This window comes from Dermacentor albipictus, chromosome 1 (genome assembly GCF_038994185.2).
Source record: "Dermacentor albipictus isolate Rhodes 1998 colony chromosome 1, USDA_Dalb.pri_finalv2, whole genome shotgun sequence".
Taxonomy (NCBI): domain Eukaryota; kingdom Metazoa; phylum Arthropoda; class Arachnida; order Ixodida; family Ixodidae; genus Dermacentor; species Dermacentor albipictus.
Window position 1 is genome coordinate 362551553 of NC_091821.1, and position 14353 is coordinate 362565905.

General features: G+C 43.3%; 1 protein-coding gene across 1 annotated transcript in view; it reads left to right on the forward strand.

Moving 5' to 3' along the window:
- The window catches only part of LOC135911276 (snake venom 5'-nucleotidase-like), a 30188-nt gene extending 19996 nt beyond the window's left edge, over positions 1 to 10192 (forward strand). Inside the window, exons 6-9 of the mRNA XM_070535958.1 lie at positions 5588 to 5848; positions 8306 to 8467; positions 9701 to 9898; positions 10011 to 10192. Coding sequence (XP_070392059.1) covers positions 5588 to 5848; positions 8306 to 8467; positions 9701 to 9898; positions 10011 to 10192 — 803 coding nt within the window. The remainder of the gene's footprint in view (positions 1 to 5587; positions 5849 to 8305; positions 8468 to 9700; positions 9899 to 10010) is intronic.
- Positions 10193 to 14353: the final 4161 nt, after the last annotated feature.

The following is a 14353-nucleotide window of genomic DNA, read 5'->3' on the forward strand; positions in this document are numbered from 1 at the left end:
AGAACAGTTGAAATGGACGGAAAAAAATCGGTGAATCCCACGTACTGTGAGAATCGATGTAAGATATAAGATTTTTATGCTGTTTGCTTTGTTTGACAATAATTAGCGGTGACGTTGGTGGCTCGTGTGTAATTTATTCAGCATTTATTCCAATACGAGAGCGGTGGATTGATGTGAAAGGTTACCTTGCGTGCAGCACTGCCGTTTGTCTGCGCAGTCCACAGACCACAGAGGGAGAAGTGTTCGCTTGAGGCGTTGTTGTACATTATTGTTCATAACGTCTGAGAGGGTTGAGTGCTATCATTGCCTCACATGGCACATCGCATTGTGACAGAAGTGTTAAACCTTAACTGAATTATGGGGCTGTACGTAATTCAGTTAATATAGTTGTATGTATACATTGTACACATACAACTACATTGTATGTGTACATTGTGTACATGTATAATGTATGTATACATTGTATGCATACATTCGCGGTCTGCACCACGTTTCGCTGCGGCGCAAAGACGCTCCTGTCGCGTACGACGTTTCTTTCGGGCCTGGGTGTCCTCGACACTGAGTGAAAGCTTTGGAGCCAGTTTACTGGCGTGTGTTTCCGTGGTCCTTCCGTACACGTGGCCAGCACTCTATTGAAACGCCAGCTCCAAGCACTTTCTTCAGGCTATGGACGATTGTTATGTTCACACTATCACATCCCAGCACGCGACCTCTTCATCCCAGCTCCTGCTTTTTTGTCGCATAGGAAAGCAAGCACAGCAAGCGCCATACGCACAAACCATGCAACGCAGCCACGGCGGCGCCGGCCAGGATGGGGGTGTTGCGTTAAAAAAGCCCTCAGATGGACGCAAAAATGCCGCGCGACTGGCCGCTCGAGCTACTTTGCGTGTATTGGCGGAATTCTTTCACGCTCGGAAAAAAAGTTTTATGTAGCACGTATTGAGCAACAGGAAGCTGTATCTCCAAGTGACTGCCAACAACATTACTTTGGCTCTGTCCAGCTACGTGGCATTTGCCTATTTTCAAATCTTCGTCCCTGATAGTTGGGGCACCCTGTATATAAATGAGGCTCGGTAGATGATATTGGCAATTATTGTTGATTTCTCTTCCTTGAGTGTTTGCAAACGTTGCTGAGCTAATAACAAAAGAGACCAACTAGCTTCTTAACAGTAAACAAAGCGTTATTAAAGGAACAGTTTGGTTTTATTAAAAATAAATCGTCAGAGTTCGCCCTCTTTAGCATAGCGGCATATCTATTAAAAACATAGAAAAGAGATTGTGCACACTGGACATATTTTTATTCTTGAAGAAGGCTTTCGACGGTGTACAACTGAATATACTTTTACGTAAACTCATGGGCACTTATAAAAAGTTATCTCAGTAGAGAATGCAATTCACTGTTGTTAATTCGAAACATTCAGAAATAGGTTATATTAAATATGCCTTATGGCAGGACTTTATTCTAGGAGGTACATTACTTTTATGCATTAATGATATAAATGTACCTGGAAGTGAACGCTTAGTGCTACACGCCGACTGCACTAACGCATTGTTAAAACGATTTTCGCACGCTTCTTACAGAGGCAGGCCATTGGCTCCAGCACTTAAGATTCTCGCTTTCATCTAACAGCTTACAGGTAAACAAAAATAAAAAGTCACAGGCCTGCGCGGCGCACGCAGCGCATACACAGCGTACGTTGGAGGAGCGGCTCCATAGGAAACCGTCGTGGACTGCTTGAAGACGGCAACTACAAGTACTGGGTACACGGAAATCAGTGTTTTAATTTGCAAAGACGCTGTCGTGCCTAAATTGCGGCAGCACGCACTTCGCGGTCTTCGCGGCGAAGCTTCCGGGCGGCATATTCGGGTGCACGCAATTGAGAGTCTTGGCGGCGAAGCTGCCCGGTCGAATATTCGGCAGCACGCACTAAATAGCCTTCGCGACGAAGTGTCTTTGCGTCGTTTTCACGAGAACGAACTGAAATGTCCGCCCGACGGTCAACGACGAGCTGAGGCTTGTGCTGCTCTCTGCACGGCGGTCTGCTGAGGCCAACATCGCCTTTAACAGCCGCAGGCGCAGCGCTACGATTCGCTTCTTCAGTAGCGGTTCGTACCTTACGAGGATGCACCATAGCGTGTACCGAAGAGTAAACACAGATATCGACAGTACGCGGTGCACATGTCACATTCCTTGACACGTGGTGCGATACGATGCAATTGCTACATGTAGTTACGCATGGTGTATTACAACGCCACTAAAATCAAAACTTTGCACGCATAGATGATATGCGACGCGCCTTTCCCACCGCATGGCAAGTAGCATCATACGACACAACTGCTATAGGGCGTGCCACATGGTGAAATAATATGCAACTGCACTGCAAAGTATGCAGGGATCAACACTACGTGGCGCGCACCTCACATCGCGTAACTTTTCGCGCGCTATAGGACGCCTGTATAGACATTTTTTTCGCAGCAGCTAGGAAGGGTCCGTCCGTTCTTGTGCTAAACTGTTACAGCTCGGATTAGCTCAGTACCTTCCTCACGTAGTAGTATCATCAGATGCCACATATGTCCCAAGAACTTCTTGGGGCTTTCTCAAGGAGGACGTTGACCCATTTCTTGATAGAAATATTCAATCTGGAATACATTTTCACTGCGAGTCTAAAAGCAATTTCTGCTGCACTATAGCGGACTCCATTTACGCCGATCCTCTGTATTATGCACCTTATCGAATTCGACCTTACCACGCCTGCGCCGCAGGCGTGACGTACTCGTGACGCCTGCGGCAGAAAGGGCGTTCCCCATCCGTCGCCCTCGTTTGTGAGTGGTGGTGCTGGCTAACACTCCCAGCGTTAGTTCTAACAGTAAAATATAAATACGCAAGAAAGCGGATAGGAATACGGCGCCGCGTTAGCTTAATTGGTAGAGCATCGCACGCATAATGCAAAGACGCGGGATCTTTCCCCACCTGTGGCATGTTCTTTCTTCATCCACTTTCATTTCCATCCATTCATCATTTATTTAATTGAATTAGTAAGTACAAGTAATTTCCCCTATGTTGCTCTTGGTGTCATTGTGTGTTAGCATCTCATAAGATATATATATATATATATATATATATATATATATATATATATATATATATATATATATATATATATATATATATATATATATATATATATGTATGTACAGGTATTTCTTTCTTGGAGCCGGTGATTCATAAGCCGTAAGAAGTGCAGAGGCGCACTTACAGAAACAACAAAAGAATAAGTCGAAGCTTAAGGGGCCCTGCCTTCATCAAAGGCCGGTTTCCCGAAATGTTAATTTAAACGGTTTTTTTTTTTTCAATCTCGCCTGCTCTTCTGACGGCGCACGCAACCTTATTTAGACAAGGTTCTTTTCCTATAGAATCGACGAGAACAGTTGGGAATCTTTCCACCATCCCGACACATGTGGGTGCGTCTTAGGCCGAGTGAAAACATTGCAGCAGTGGTTAGTCGGTGAAATACGTTCCCCGAAAAAAAGTCAAACAATATACGTTTGTCTATTCCCCCTCTTGAAAGGCATCATTCCGACGCTGCAAACGCAACACGATAGCGAGGCGAGTACACGTGAAGAAAAGAAACTAACAAATCAATAGAGGATTTAAGTTTCCAAGCAAGTTAGCGCGCGTACAGCGGCTTCAGGCAGGCTACATGATGACTTCAGGTTGTGTACGGTACCGCTGTGATCGCCTAACATCATCAGGCACGACCTCATAGTCCAGTGCACCAAGTCGTCGGCGTATCTTGTACGGCCTAAAATATCGTCGTAGTTGCTTTTCGCTAAGTGCGCACCGGTGTTTTGGTGTCCAAACCCAAGCACGAGCGCCGGGGTGGTATTCCGCGTCGACAAAAACGACAAAGGAAACCACGCTACTAATGTAGAAATCATTAAACTGCCATTTTTAGAATGTGCTTCTTGCGTCTATAGAATCCCTACAAGCAATGCCATCGAGGCCACATAAAGAAAGCCCGTCCACTTAAGCTATCGTCGACACGACTACGATTCCTCACCCCCACCAGCAATTCACGAATTTTACCTACAACCACTTACAGCGCGGGGAAAGAATGAAATTAAGTTGTTATATGGCTTTATCAATTCATTATGCTATTTCTTCAATAACAATCCACAAACTTTCGCCGAACAATCTTTCACTCGAAGTCACCAAGCTCCGAGCATCGTACCTTTTCACACACATACTGACGCCTTTAAATAGTTTTGCTCCACGTGCAATTAATAATCATAATTTATTGCTTCATGCACGTTTGTCGTTGTCTGAATTTCTAAGTGCTCTGGCATAGTGGTAAATGTATAAGTAAGATGTTTCTTATCCAAGTGGTTTCCTTGCCTTTCATTTGCATTTTGCAATAATCTCATTCACAAGTGCACGCCTTCATACCCTGGACCCTAATATACAGCTCCGTATACCATCCGACCTTTCACGGCGTAACTGCACCGTTCTAGTCCGCCTATGGCTTGGCGTAGCATTTTCAAATGCGCACTCCTTCCTTATCGGAATGACCAACAGCCCACTTCGTGACTTCTGCGGGTGCAAAGAAACAATCGCACACCTTCTTTGCTAGCGCCCTCGTTTCAACCCGCAGACAGCAGCCCTCTCAGCCACCCTAGATAGACCAACTGGACAAGCGCTCACTAACGGAAAACAACATCCTTGTAAATTGGTCTACGTGAACATCAACGTGATCCGCTATGAAGGCGCTGCTGCGTTACTTAAAAGATACGGGACAGTGCCCACAGAAACAGTTCTACGTCGAGTGTATGTGCGTCTGTGTGTGTATGGTTATTTTTATTCTTTTTCACTCTCTCACTTATCGCATTCCCTTGCCCCTCCCCAGGTACAGGGTAGCCAACCGGAGATAACCCCTGATTAAACTCCCTGTCTTTCCTTTGCCTCTCTCTCTCTCTCGTTCAGTTTCCGGTTTTATAGTTTTATTCGCATCATTCGTATTTAATGTATGTATGCTTCTTTACTCGGCTACCCCTGGTATAAAAAAATATATAAATAAATAAACAAACAAATTATTTCATAGATAGATAGATAGATAGATAGATAGATAGATAGATAGATAGATAGATAGATAGATAGATAGATAGATAGATAGATAGATAGATAGATAGATAGATAGATAGATAGATAGATAGATAGATAGATAGATAGATAGATAGATAGATAGATAGATAGATAGATAGATAGATAGATAGATAGATAGATAGATAGATAGATAGATAGATAGATAGATAGATAGATAGATAGATAGATAGATAGATAGATAGATAGATAGATAGATAGATAGATAGATAGATAGATAGATAGATAGATAGATAGATAGATAGATAGATAGATAGATAGATAGATAGATGGATAGTGGCAATGATGAGTGCACGTAAAAGTGGTTTACATCATATCTTGAAGAGGTGCGCACATTGTAGTCGATGAGCACTAATGCCGTTTTAATGTTCTACCTGTAAATGCTGCATTGAGTGTTATCAGAAAGTGAATTGCTGGACTTTTTTTCAGATGTGTGCATAAAGGAGGTGTTAGCACCATTCAAGGAAAACCTCACAAAACAGATGAACGTCGTGATAGGTAGTACTAAAGTCCTCATGGAGCATAACCACGACACATGTAGGATGCAAGAGTGCAACCTCGGCAACCTGATTGCGGATGCATACTTTGAGTATTACCTTAACATGAGCAACACGACGAGTCCTTTCTGGTCGGACTTGAACGGCGCCGTCGTCAACGCTGGCAGCATCAGAACGGCGCTCCCGAGCTTCTGTGAGTAGAACTAATAACTGAGTGTTCTATAGGACACCGTAGGGAGTTCCAGTGTATTTAGAAAGCACTTAGCGACCAAACACAACAGCTTCGCCAGCCTCAACCTCAATTCATAAATGGTAAATGCATTACATTTGATTTTGCTTTTGTTGAGAAGCTCAATGTCTTTTGGGATACGTTAAAGATATCTGTTTCCGCATGGGACTACATAAGAATTGCCCCAACAAAAAAAAAAGGCAAAACAAGACTTGATTTCTAATGTCACTCACGTCGTTAAATTTACCGTTTATGGTTGCGAAAAGTTGCTTAATCTGGGAAAGTAAAAGCTGCGAACAGCAAGAAACTTCAACCTGATTTTTGAGATTATATGCTTATAACAGTCCATCGCTTCTGGCCACTTAACAGGCGACTAGAAGCTGGGCAAGGCGGTATCATTGTTCAAATCTAGCGACGTTCATTGTTATCTTAATTACAGACCTATAGCGCTAAACAGCCCCACAGCTCCCCCAATTTGTTATGTTGCAGAAGTCATACATAACGATGTATTTACAATATGTACAAGAGAGACAACGATGCATAAACAAGATGGCTGTCGAGGTCGATTCCACCTAGACAAGTCAGATCGTCTTTTTCTGACTGGCGCCACTCTTGGCCACGCCGTAACAATATCATCTACTCAAGTTTAGCTAACTTTCTCTAGTCTAATGCATTTTTTACGGCTAAGCGGCATTGCTTTCGTAAATCATTGTCATATGAAGCGTAACTTAATTGTTTGACTAATTAACTCTTCGCTGCTCTTGAAAACGGGTGTTTCATCGACAGCATACTCCTAGACTTTCAGAAAGCATTTGATCTTTTCTTTCTCCCACTACCATATCTAAAATTAAGCAAATTAAACATAGATCTCAATATTATTGCTTGAATTAAAGGCATTCTTTTTAATGGACGGCAATTTATTATAGCCAGTGGTTTTGATTTTTCTACTCGTACAGTTACTTCGGGTGTGCTGCAGGGTTCCATCTTCGGCCCTCTATTATTTCTAATTTACATTAACGACTTCACCAGTGTAGTTCAATCGTCTATTAGGCTATATGTTGGCGACTGCGTAGTTTATCGGATAATAAATTCTGACGCTGATATTAGAGCACTTCAGTCTGACCTTAACGCCATTACTAAATGGTGCAACACACTGCAAATGCGTTTGAATGATAAACATGTAATGTAACAAGAATTTTCCGACAATCGACTATGTGTAGCCCTCCTCTTTATAACATTGATATTTAAACGAAGTAACCTCTTATAAAGATCTAGGATATCACATAACTGCTAACCTGTCTTGACAAAATCATGTTAACTACGTATGTTATTAATAACGTCAATCGAACGTCAGGTTATTTGCGCCGCAATAGTGCAAGGTCCCCATCGTCTCTTAAATTAACATTATATAAAACACTTTGTAAAATCTATGCTTGAATGTGCATGCGCTTTGTGGGATCCTAGCCAAGAATTTCTTATTTATCAACTATATAGAATCGGTGCGAAACCGCAGTATGCCTTTCATTTTGTTAAATTATTCCCACTTTTTCAGAGTATAATCGATGAAACTTACTTTGCAGCTTTCCAATCCCGAGCATTGATAAACGGGGAAAAGCCCCGTTTATCAATGTTCCGCGAAATGTTTTTCACCTTAAAAGTGAACATCTTAGTCAAGTTATCTGTCATGTCGTAAACCACCGCCATAAAGTTGACGTCCCCTCTTGTCCAACTAATTTGTATCCTGAGTCATTCATTCCAAAGGCAGCCAAATAATGGTATCACTTGCCCCCCCCCCCTTGTCATCATCATTCTCACCGTCTCCGTATTTAAATCAAGCCGTTGAAGATTATTGCATGCACTAACCGCTTATGACATGTACGTTGTTGTTCTCACCACTCCCTTCTGTATCGCTTTCGGGCCGCTGAAGGTACTAAACAAACAAACGAACAAACAAACAAACAAACAAATAAACAAACAAATAAATAAATAAATAAATAAAAGTGTTGACAGTGGAAAAACAGGCAGAAACAGCGCCAAGTCATTTCCACGAGTGTGTTTAGCGAAACATGATACGATGCACAAGTCAGTACCTCGATGTGTGGAATCATGTGGCTATTATGACTTAAATAGTAGAGTGGAAGCTGTTACTACAAGCAGCATTGTCATGATTATCAAGCAAAGAGCTCTACGGCACCTTAGTGTCTCGAACTACATTTTTTTAAAATAAATAGCGGAAGCTAGAAAAATTCGAAGCTCTCTAAACGCTTTGCACGTTTGCAGACTTGTGCTAGATTCACTTCTTTTCTTCCCCATGCATATTCTAGCAACCCTTTGGGAGCATTACATGCGAGTACAAACTTACGTCAGTATCGTAGTTTAGTAACCTAACTTTTTTCGCGTCTTCTATGCTTCCACATATAGACAACGTGACTTGGGGTGACGTGGTGACTACTCTTCCATATGGAAATTCGCTATTAACAATGACGCTTACCGGAACTGACGTGAAGCAAATGTTCGAGCACGCCGTCACAAACTACACGACGGAGGAAGACAAACAAAAAGGACGTTTTCTTCAGGTATCAGGTGAGCTCTGCAGAGAAAGAAAAATTGTATGCATTTGCACTCCATGTAGATCGTATGCATTTGGCTGTGGTTAAGCAGATATGGCTACCTGCGAACGTGGGCACGATGCGAAAACGTGTGTTCCGGGAGTTGTGTGTTGTTGAAGAGTCTCAGATGACAAAAATTAATCTAGGACACCCTCCTGCGGTGTTTATCGGAACTGAAATGAAGTTTTTTTTTTTTTTTCCTGATGGGGCGGAGGGAGCTATGCGAAAATTTTCTTGCCTGCTATTTGTTATTACGGAAATGCGTCTCAGTTAAATCAGCCACGTATTAGAACAACAAACCACCGCTGTGGCGTTTCCTGAAGGAAATAAAGATTAGCAAACTGAAAACCTAATTGATAAAATGAGGACAAACGGTTTGGTTCCGTTAATTGCTCGTGAGAAAAAACTGAAGTTTGGTGGATGACACAGGGCCACATAACAGGAGGCGAGACGTTGTCGTTGACAATTGCAAAGAGTTAACTGTTTTTTCAGGGAGCCTGAATAGCAAGTGATAGAAAGGAAACGTTTTCAAGAAATGCCTGTAAAGATCGAGCCTAATTTCCAATCATGATTCACTTTCAAATCTAAACCTAAACTACCGTCTAAAGCTTTGTCAAGTATTTAAAATGTCCCCAGAAGTCACTCTCTCACCATCATTCGTACCATCACATCGCGGCGTGAGCACTGTACACAAAAGGGGGTTGTACACTTCCGAGGTAGTATAAGAAATTCTCGCTATTGAACAGCCTCCTTGTTCAAGTACCTCGCGGGACGTAGTTTTCAGTAAAAAAATATATAAACATTTTCATTCTAACTGAAGCATCTAGCCTTTTTGCGCAATGCCGTCGACAGGCGTCTGATGGAACGGTGACAGCATGCCTGTGCAAGGACATTGTTCTCGTGAGCTAAACTGTGGAAGCTATTCCCGGGCTCGTCCGCTTACGCACTTTCCATAATTCACGGACATTCATGTGTTTCGAAAACGAGTATTTTTGGGGTGCCATAATATCATTCACCAAGGCTGTCAGAAGTCAGAATAAATTACCTGTTTCCTGTCGAGCATTATTCTGCGTCCATCTCGTTGTTAGCGCGCATTGTTTCTGGCTACAACACCGCTTTAGCTGTGCTGAACTGGTGTCATACTATGATCCGAAATAGATAGTTGCTCATAAGCGCGGATTGCTTCACCGCTTTCTCATGTGTGCAGGCTTCCGGGTGGAGTATAATCTGACGAAGGATAACTATGATCGCGTCGTCTCTATTAGCGTCCTCTGCGCAAACTGCAGCGTGCCAACGTACCAGCCACTGGATGATAATAAGACTTACAAGATTGTTGCCGTAGATTTCATTGCAAGAGGTGGTGATGGATTTAAGTTTACCAACTCCGTGACCGTGAGTGACGTAGGTAAGTGGCAATCTATATATAATAGGAGAGCTCTCTCTAATTCTGCGTTGTGGTCTGTACCCATCAACCCCATCGTTATTTTATTTTTTCTTTCCTTTTTCTGTTAACACAGGGCCAATCGAGTATGAAGCGTTGGAGAAATACGTCGTTAAAATGTCCCCGCTGTGGACGCCAAATGAAGGACGTATTAAAATCACTTTGAATTGTACGGATGAACTAGCAGTACAAAACTACACAAATTTAATACGTGAGAACCAGACGTGCACGGAGGGGACTTGTCGTCCAGGCCAATAAACGTAATGAGCTTACCAAAACAGGCTTTTATGTGTCGGTCTGTCCTTGCCGTTAAGCCGAGGACGACCGCCGCTTCATCGTCGTCAACTCGTCTTTTTACCTTCAAGGTGGTGCAATGCATATTCTGATCACATTGCCAAATTAATCTTTCAGTGCACTGAAGGACACAACGTGAAGTGGAACCTTCAGTGTTCAGATCACGTGACAGCTGTGAGACATATGCGCACCATGGTTGCGGGCGGCCTCTGCGTTGTGCTATTGCATAGTGTTCCAGCTAGCATTAGTGAAGCTGTTTAAAAAACTCGCTTGTGCAATATACGATTACGAGACCTCATCAGCCCTCTTCCAGCACCATGATAATTATGTGTTCTACTTAACTGACTAGTTAGATAATACTAACTAATCATCATTTCCGTGCTTGAAATAAGGGCATCGCCTCCGATGGGTCTTGTTATTGTGTCCTAAAACATCCCATACACTCGTTTTCATTTAGTTATGTCATTTGGTTGATAATAATTCCATTGAATTTATCGTCTCCTGTTATTGTGTCCTTTTCATTGAGTCGTTTTCATTGAGTTATGTCATTTGATTGGTAATAACTTTATTGAATTGTCCGGCAGCTTTTGGCGATGCGGGCTCAGGCGTCCCATGAGGGGACGTATGGTTCACCGCCCACGGTCAACACGGGCGACCAGGCATCCCCGAACCTCAACGAGGTAGCCCACCGCAGAGCGCGAGAGCTGACGCACCGCGCCCGGCCGGCCTCTCGGGAAGACCCCCGAGCCGAACAAGACAGACTGACCAGATACAATGACATCACAAAAATGCACCAACAAGCCAGAAGAGCATTCCCACCATCCATCACACAGACACCTAAACAGGGCACAAGCAGTGGCTCTACGCCAACTACAAACAAATACCTTCCCGAACCCGTTTTACCTCAAACGGATATTCCCTCAAGTACACAAAGAAGACACATGTAAGATATGCAAGCGGGGCACAGCTACGCTCAAACACATGCTATGGGAATGTAACACCCAACGCAGAAACGAGTTAAACTGCGAGACCCTATCACTGAGGCGGGCCGCCGATCTGTGCAGCTCCGACCTCGGCGACCAACATTGGGCCGTCCAGCAGGCCAGCGAAAAAAAAAACGTCCATGCTTTTCTCGTAGCGCGCGAAATATGAAAAGTTCCACGTGATTACGCGCTCTTAAGGGGCCGACGACCGTCCAGAATAAGATTCGGTGTAAATGAAAAGCCCATGTGAAACACTCTGTTCGGGCATTAAGTAGGAATCATAATTTTAAACTGGCACCAAAAGTCGCGGTATACTGTATGTAATAGTAACGACTTTACGTCGAAACCGCGGTGCTAAAGCTGGATGTTCACCCCTTGACTGCAGGTTACTGTGCGTCAGCTGCAACTTATTAAGAGCACCAAACGTATTGTTTAATAGTAATGTCTTTATATCATATAGGTCTTTGCGCTTTATTCCATGTGCATTAGGATCTAATAAGAGTGCAAGCTTACAAACGCCACTGTCTTTGTAGCAGTGAGTGAAATGCATTGCATGGCGGCACACATGCATGTTTCTGTACGCGTGCAAGCTTGCGGTTGAGTATGCTGAGTTATGTGGTCTTCCCGTGAGACACAAAACTCAATCGACTAATTGGGCCGTTAATGGGTTCCAGCCTTACACGAAGAGCACAACTGGCATAGCATACACGATTTGCTACCCCTCAATGCCAACCGGAAAAGGCAATATCAAAGAGGCCGTCTATCGCACAGTGCCGTCTTATCATCTCGTCTGCTCTGCGCACTTTGGCGCCTTCAACTACCTGCCCTCGTTGAATCGCCATAAAGAAAAAAAAATATCAATGACAGATGTAATGACGCTGTGGACTACATTTATGGGAGAATAAGTAACCAAATGAACAAATAGACTGCTACTGGATTCTCGCACGTATTGCTTCCTTGCGTCAAGTGACGATGCTCAATGGCCGTCCCTTTTCATTGTAAGCTCACAGCCCGTTAGTTAGCCTCCCACGTTTTGTTGAGCATAAATGTTGATTGACCCAACTCTGGGCAGTTTTGAAAGAATTCCCAGCGCAACAGAAGCCGTTTGAAAGCCAAACACACAGTAGCTCAAAATTGAAAGAAATGTATCGAAATCGAAGTTTGTGAATGGTCAGCACGAATTAAGTTCATCAAACGAAACAACAAAAGCACTATCCACAGGAAGTTAGCTTGCAAACCTGCCCTATAGTACTCAGAGGCAGCTGGCAGTCTGACGCGCTGACCACTGAGTTGTCACCTAATCGCACGATATTCGATCTTAATCATTTTAGTTTGTTCATGCTTAATCGGAAGACGCAGGAACGTTTTAAAATTGCTTGACGAAATTCCAAGTATTCCAATAATGAGAGCGGAGCGAAGAATGGAACATGGTCGTATAATACGCTCTTGAGCTCCTCGTGTGGCGTCATGAGATTTGGACGTCTACATGGGAATAGTTCATAGCTTATCAGTAAACAATAATTACATCGCATTCAAAACGAATCACAGTCGACCTGATGAGTCTTCAGCCCCGCCGGATCGAGAGAAGGGCCTATATTCTAAAATATGTCTTTCGAAGCTGTGTCATTCATTCATCCCACCAGTGAGTAACTGTCATCACAATGTTGAAATATACGGTGACGAAACATAAACGATCAGCACAACTTTTACCGTCGTTGTTTGCTTTCTTTATCTCCAAGCTGAACGTCACGTGAGACGCAAGGCTATGAAGAGTTCTCAGGCAGCAAAAGGACATTGCGTGAGGCCCCCGTGTACACTGACTCCAGAGAGCGAGCGTGCAAAGGCAAGGCGCGATATTTCATGCTTGCCTAAGTGAGCCAAGGCCGATGTTTCGGCTTCGAGACCTCGACAAAGTGCAGTGTTCGTACTTATTTTTATTTTTCTCGTACACGCGCGTTCACGCTTGTGCCGTTTATAGTGAGAGTTATTTGTCTGCCGTTCTTGCATGACTTCTGTTTTTGTGTCGCATTGCATCGTGACCAGTCGGAGACGCTGGAGTGCTCGAGTAAGTCACGACTAAAGTAAGTTCAGACTGACTAGGACATCTAGAGGGACCATTTGGTTCATGGTAAGCTTTGGGTACTGGCTATGACGTCGTGCTGCTGAGCAGGAAGTCAGACGTTCGATTCCCAGCCGCGGTTAAGTACAAAACGCCCAGGCGACCATTTTTATACCAGGCGACCATTACCAGACGACCATTCTTAAACTGCATAGGATGTTTAAAAATCGCCTGTGGCAAGCAGCATAAACCTTCTCGTTGAGCTGGATTATTAGAAGAAGCGGACATTATTAGAACCCCAAATCGAAATATATATATTGATGTAATTAACCGAAGACAAGTAATTAACTCCTCAATTATTTACTTTACGGCACACATTGCAATTGACGAATTGTAGCCGGTGAGTTTGCAAGACGCATGTCCACTTGAAATGAATTTCCAGGGTGACATCAGCTTCAAGATATTTCCCAAAATGTGGCGCGAAATACGTGGGCGCTCCAGTTATTTATGTGCTTCAATGCCGGAAAGAGCACTTGCTTAAAAAAAAGCATAAGTGGGACAGCTGCGCATTTTCGCGGCGAGTTTAATGGCGCGTACGTCAAAGTAAGCGTTATTCTGAAAATTCATTCCAAGTGGAAACGCGTCGCAATATCACCTGCTACAATGCGTAAATTGCAATATGTGTGCCGTAATGTAAACAATTAAGAAGTTAACTAGTAATATTTTCGGTAATTAGATGAGCATGCGTTTCGATTTATCGGGCACGTAATGTCCGCAGCTGATAATAATCTAATTCAAGGACTAGCATTGTGTTTTCTGCAACAGGCGGTGTATAAAAATTCTATAAAGGTTAAAAATGATCACCCCGCAGATTTATGTTGATGTCAAGGAAACACAGGAGGTCTAAATTATTCCGGAGCACTCCACTATTCGGGGACCATAATAAATCACTGTGCACTACTTCTGGGACACTAAACACAATTCGTTTTTTATTTATTTACTTTTCTTGGGGGGGGGGGGGGGGGGCACTAACTACGTGAAATCGGGAAAGACAAAAAGACAATACACTAGGACACACATGAC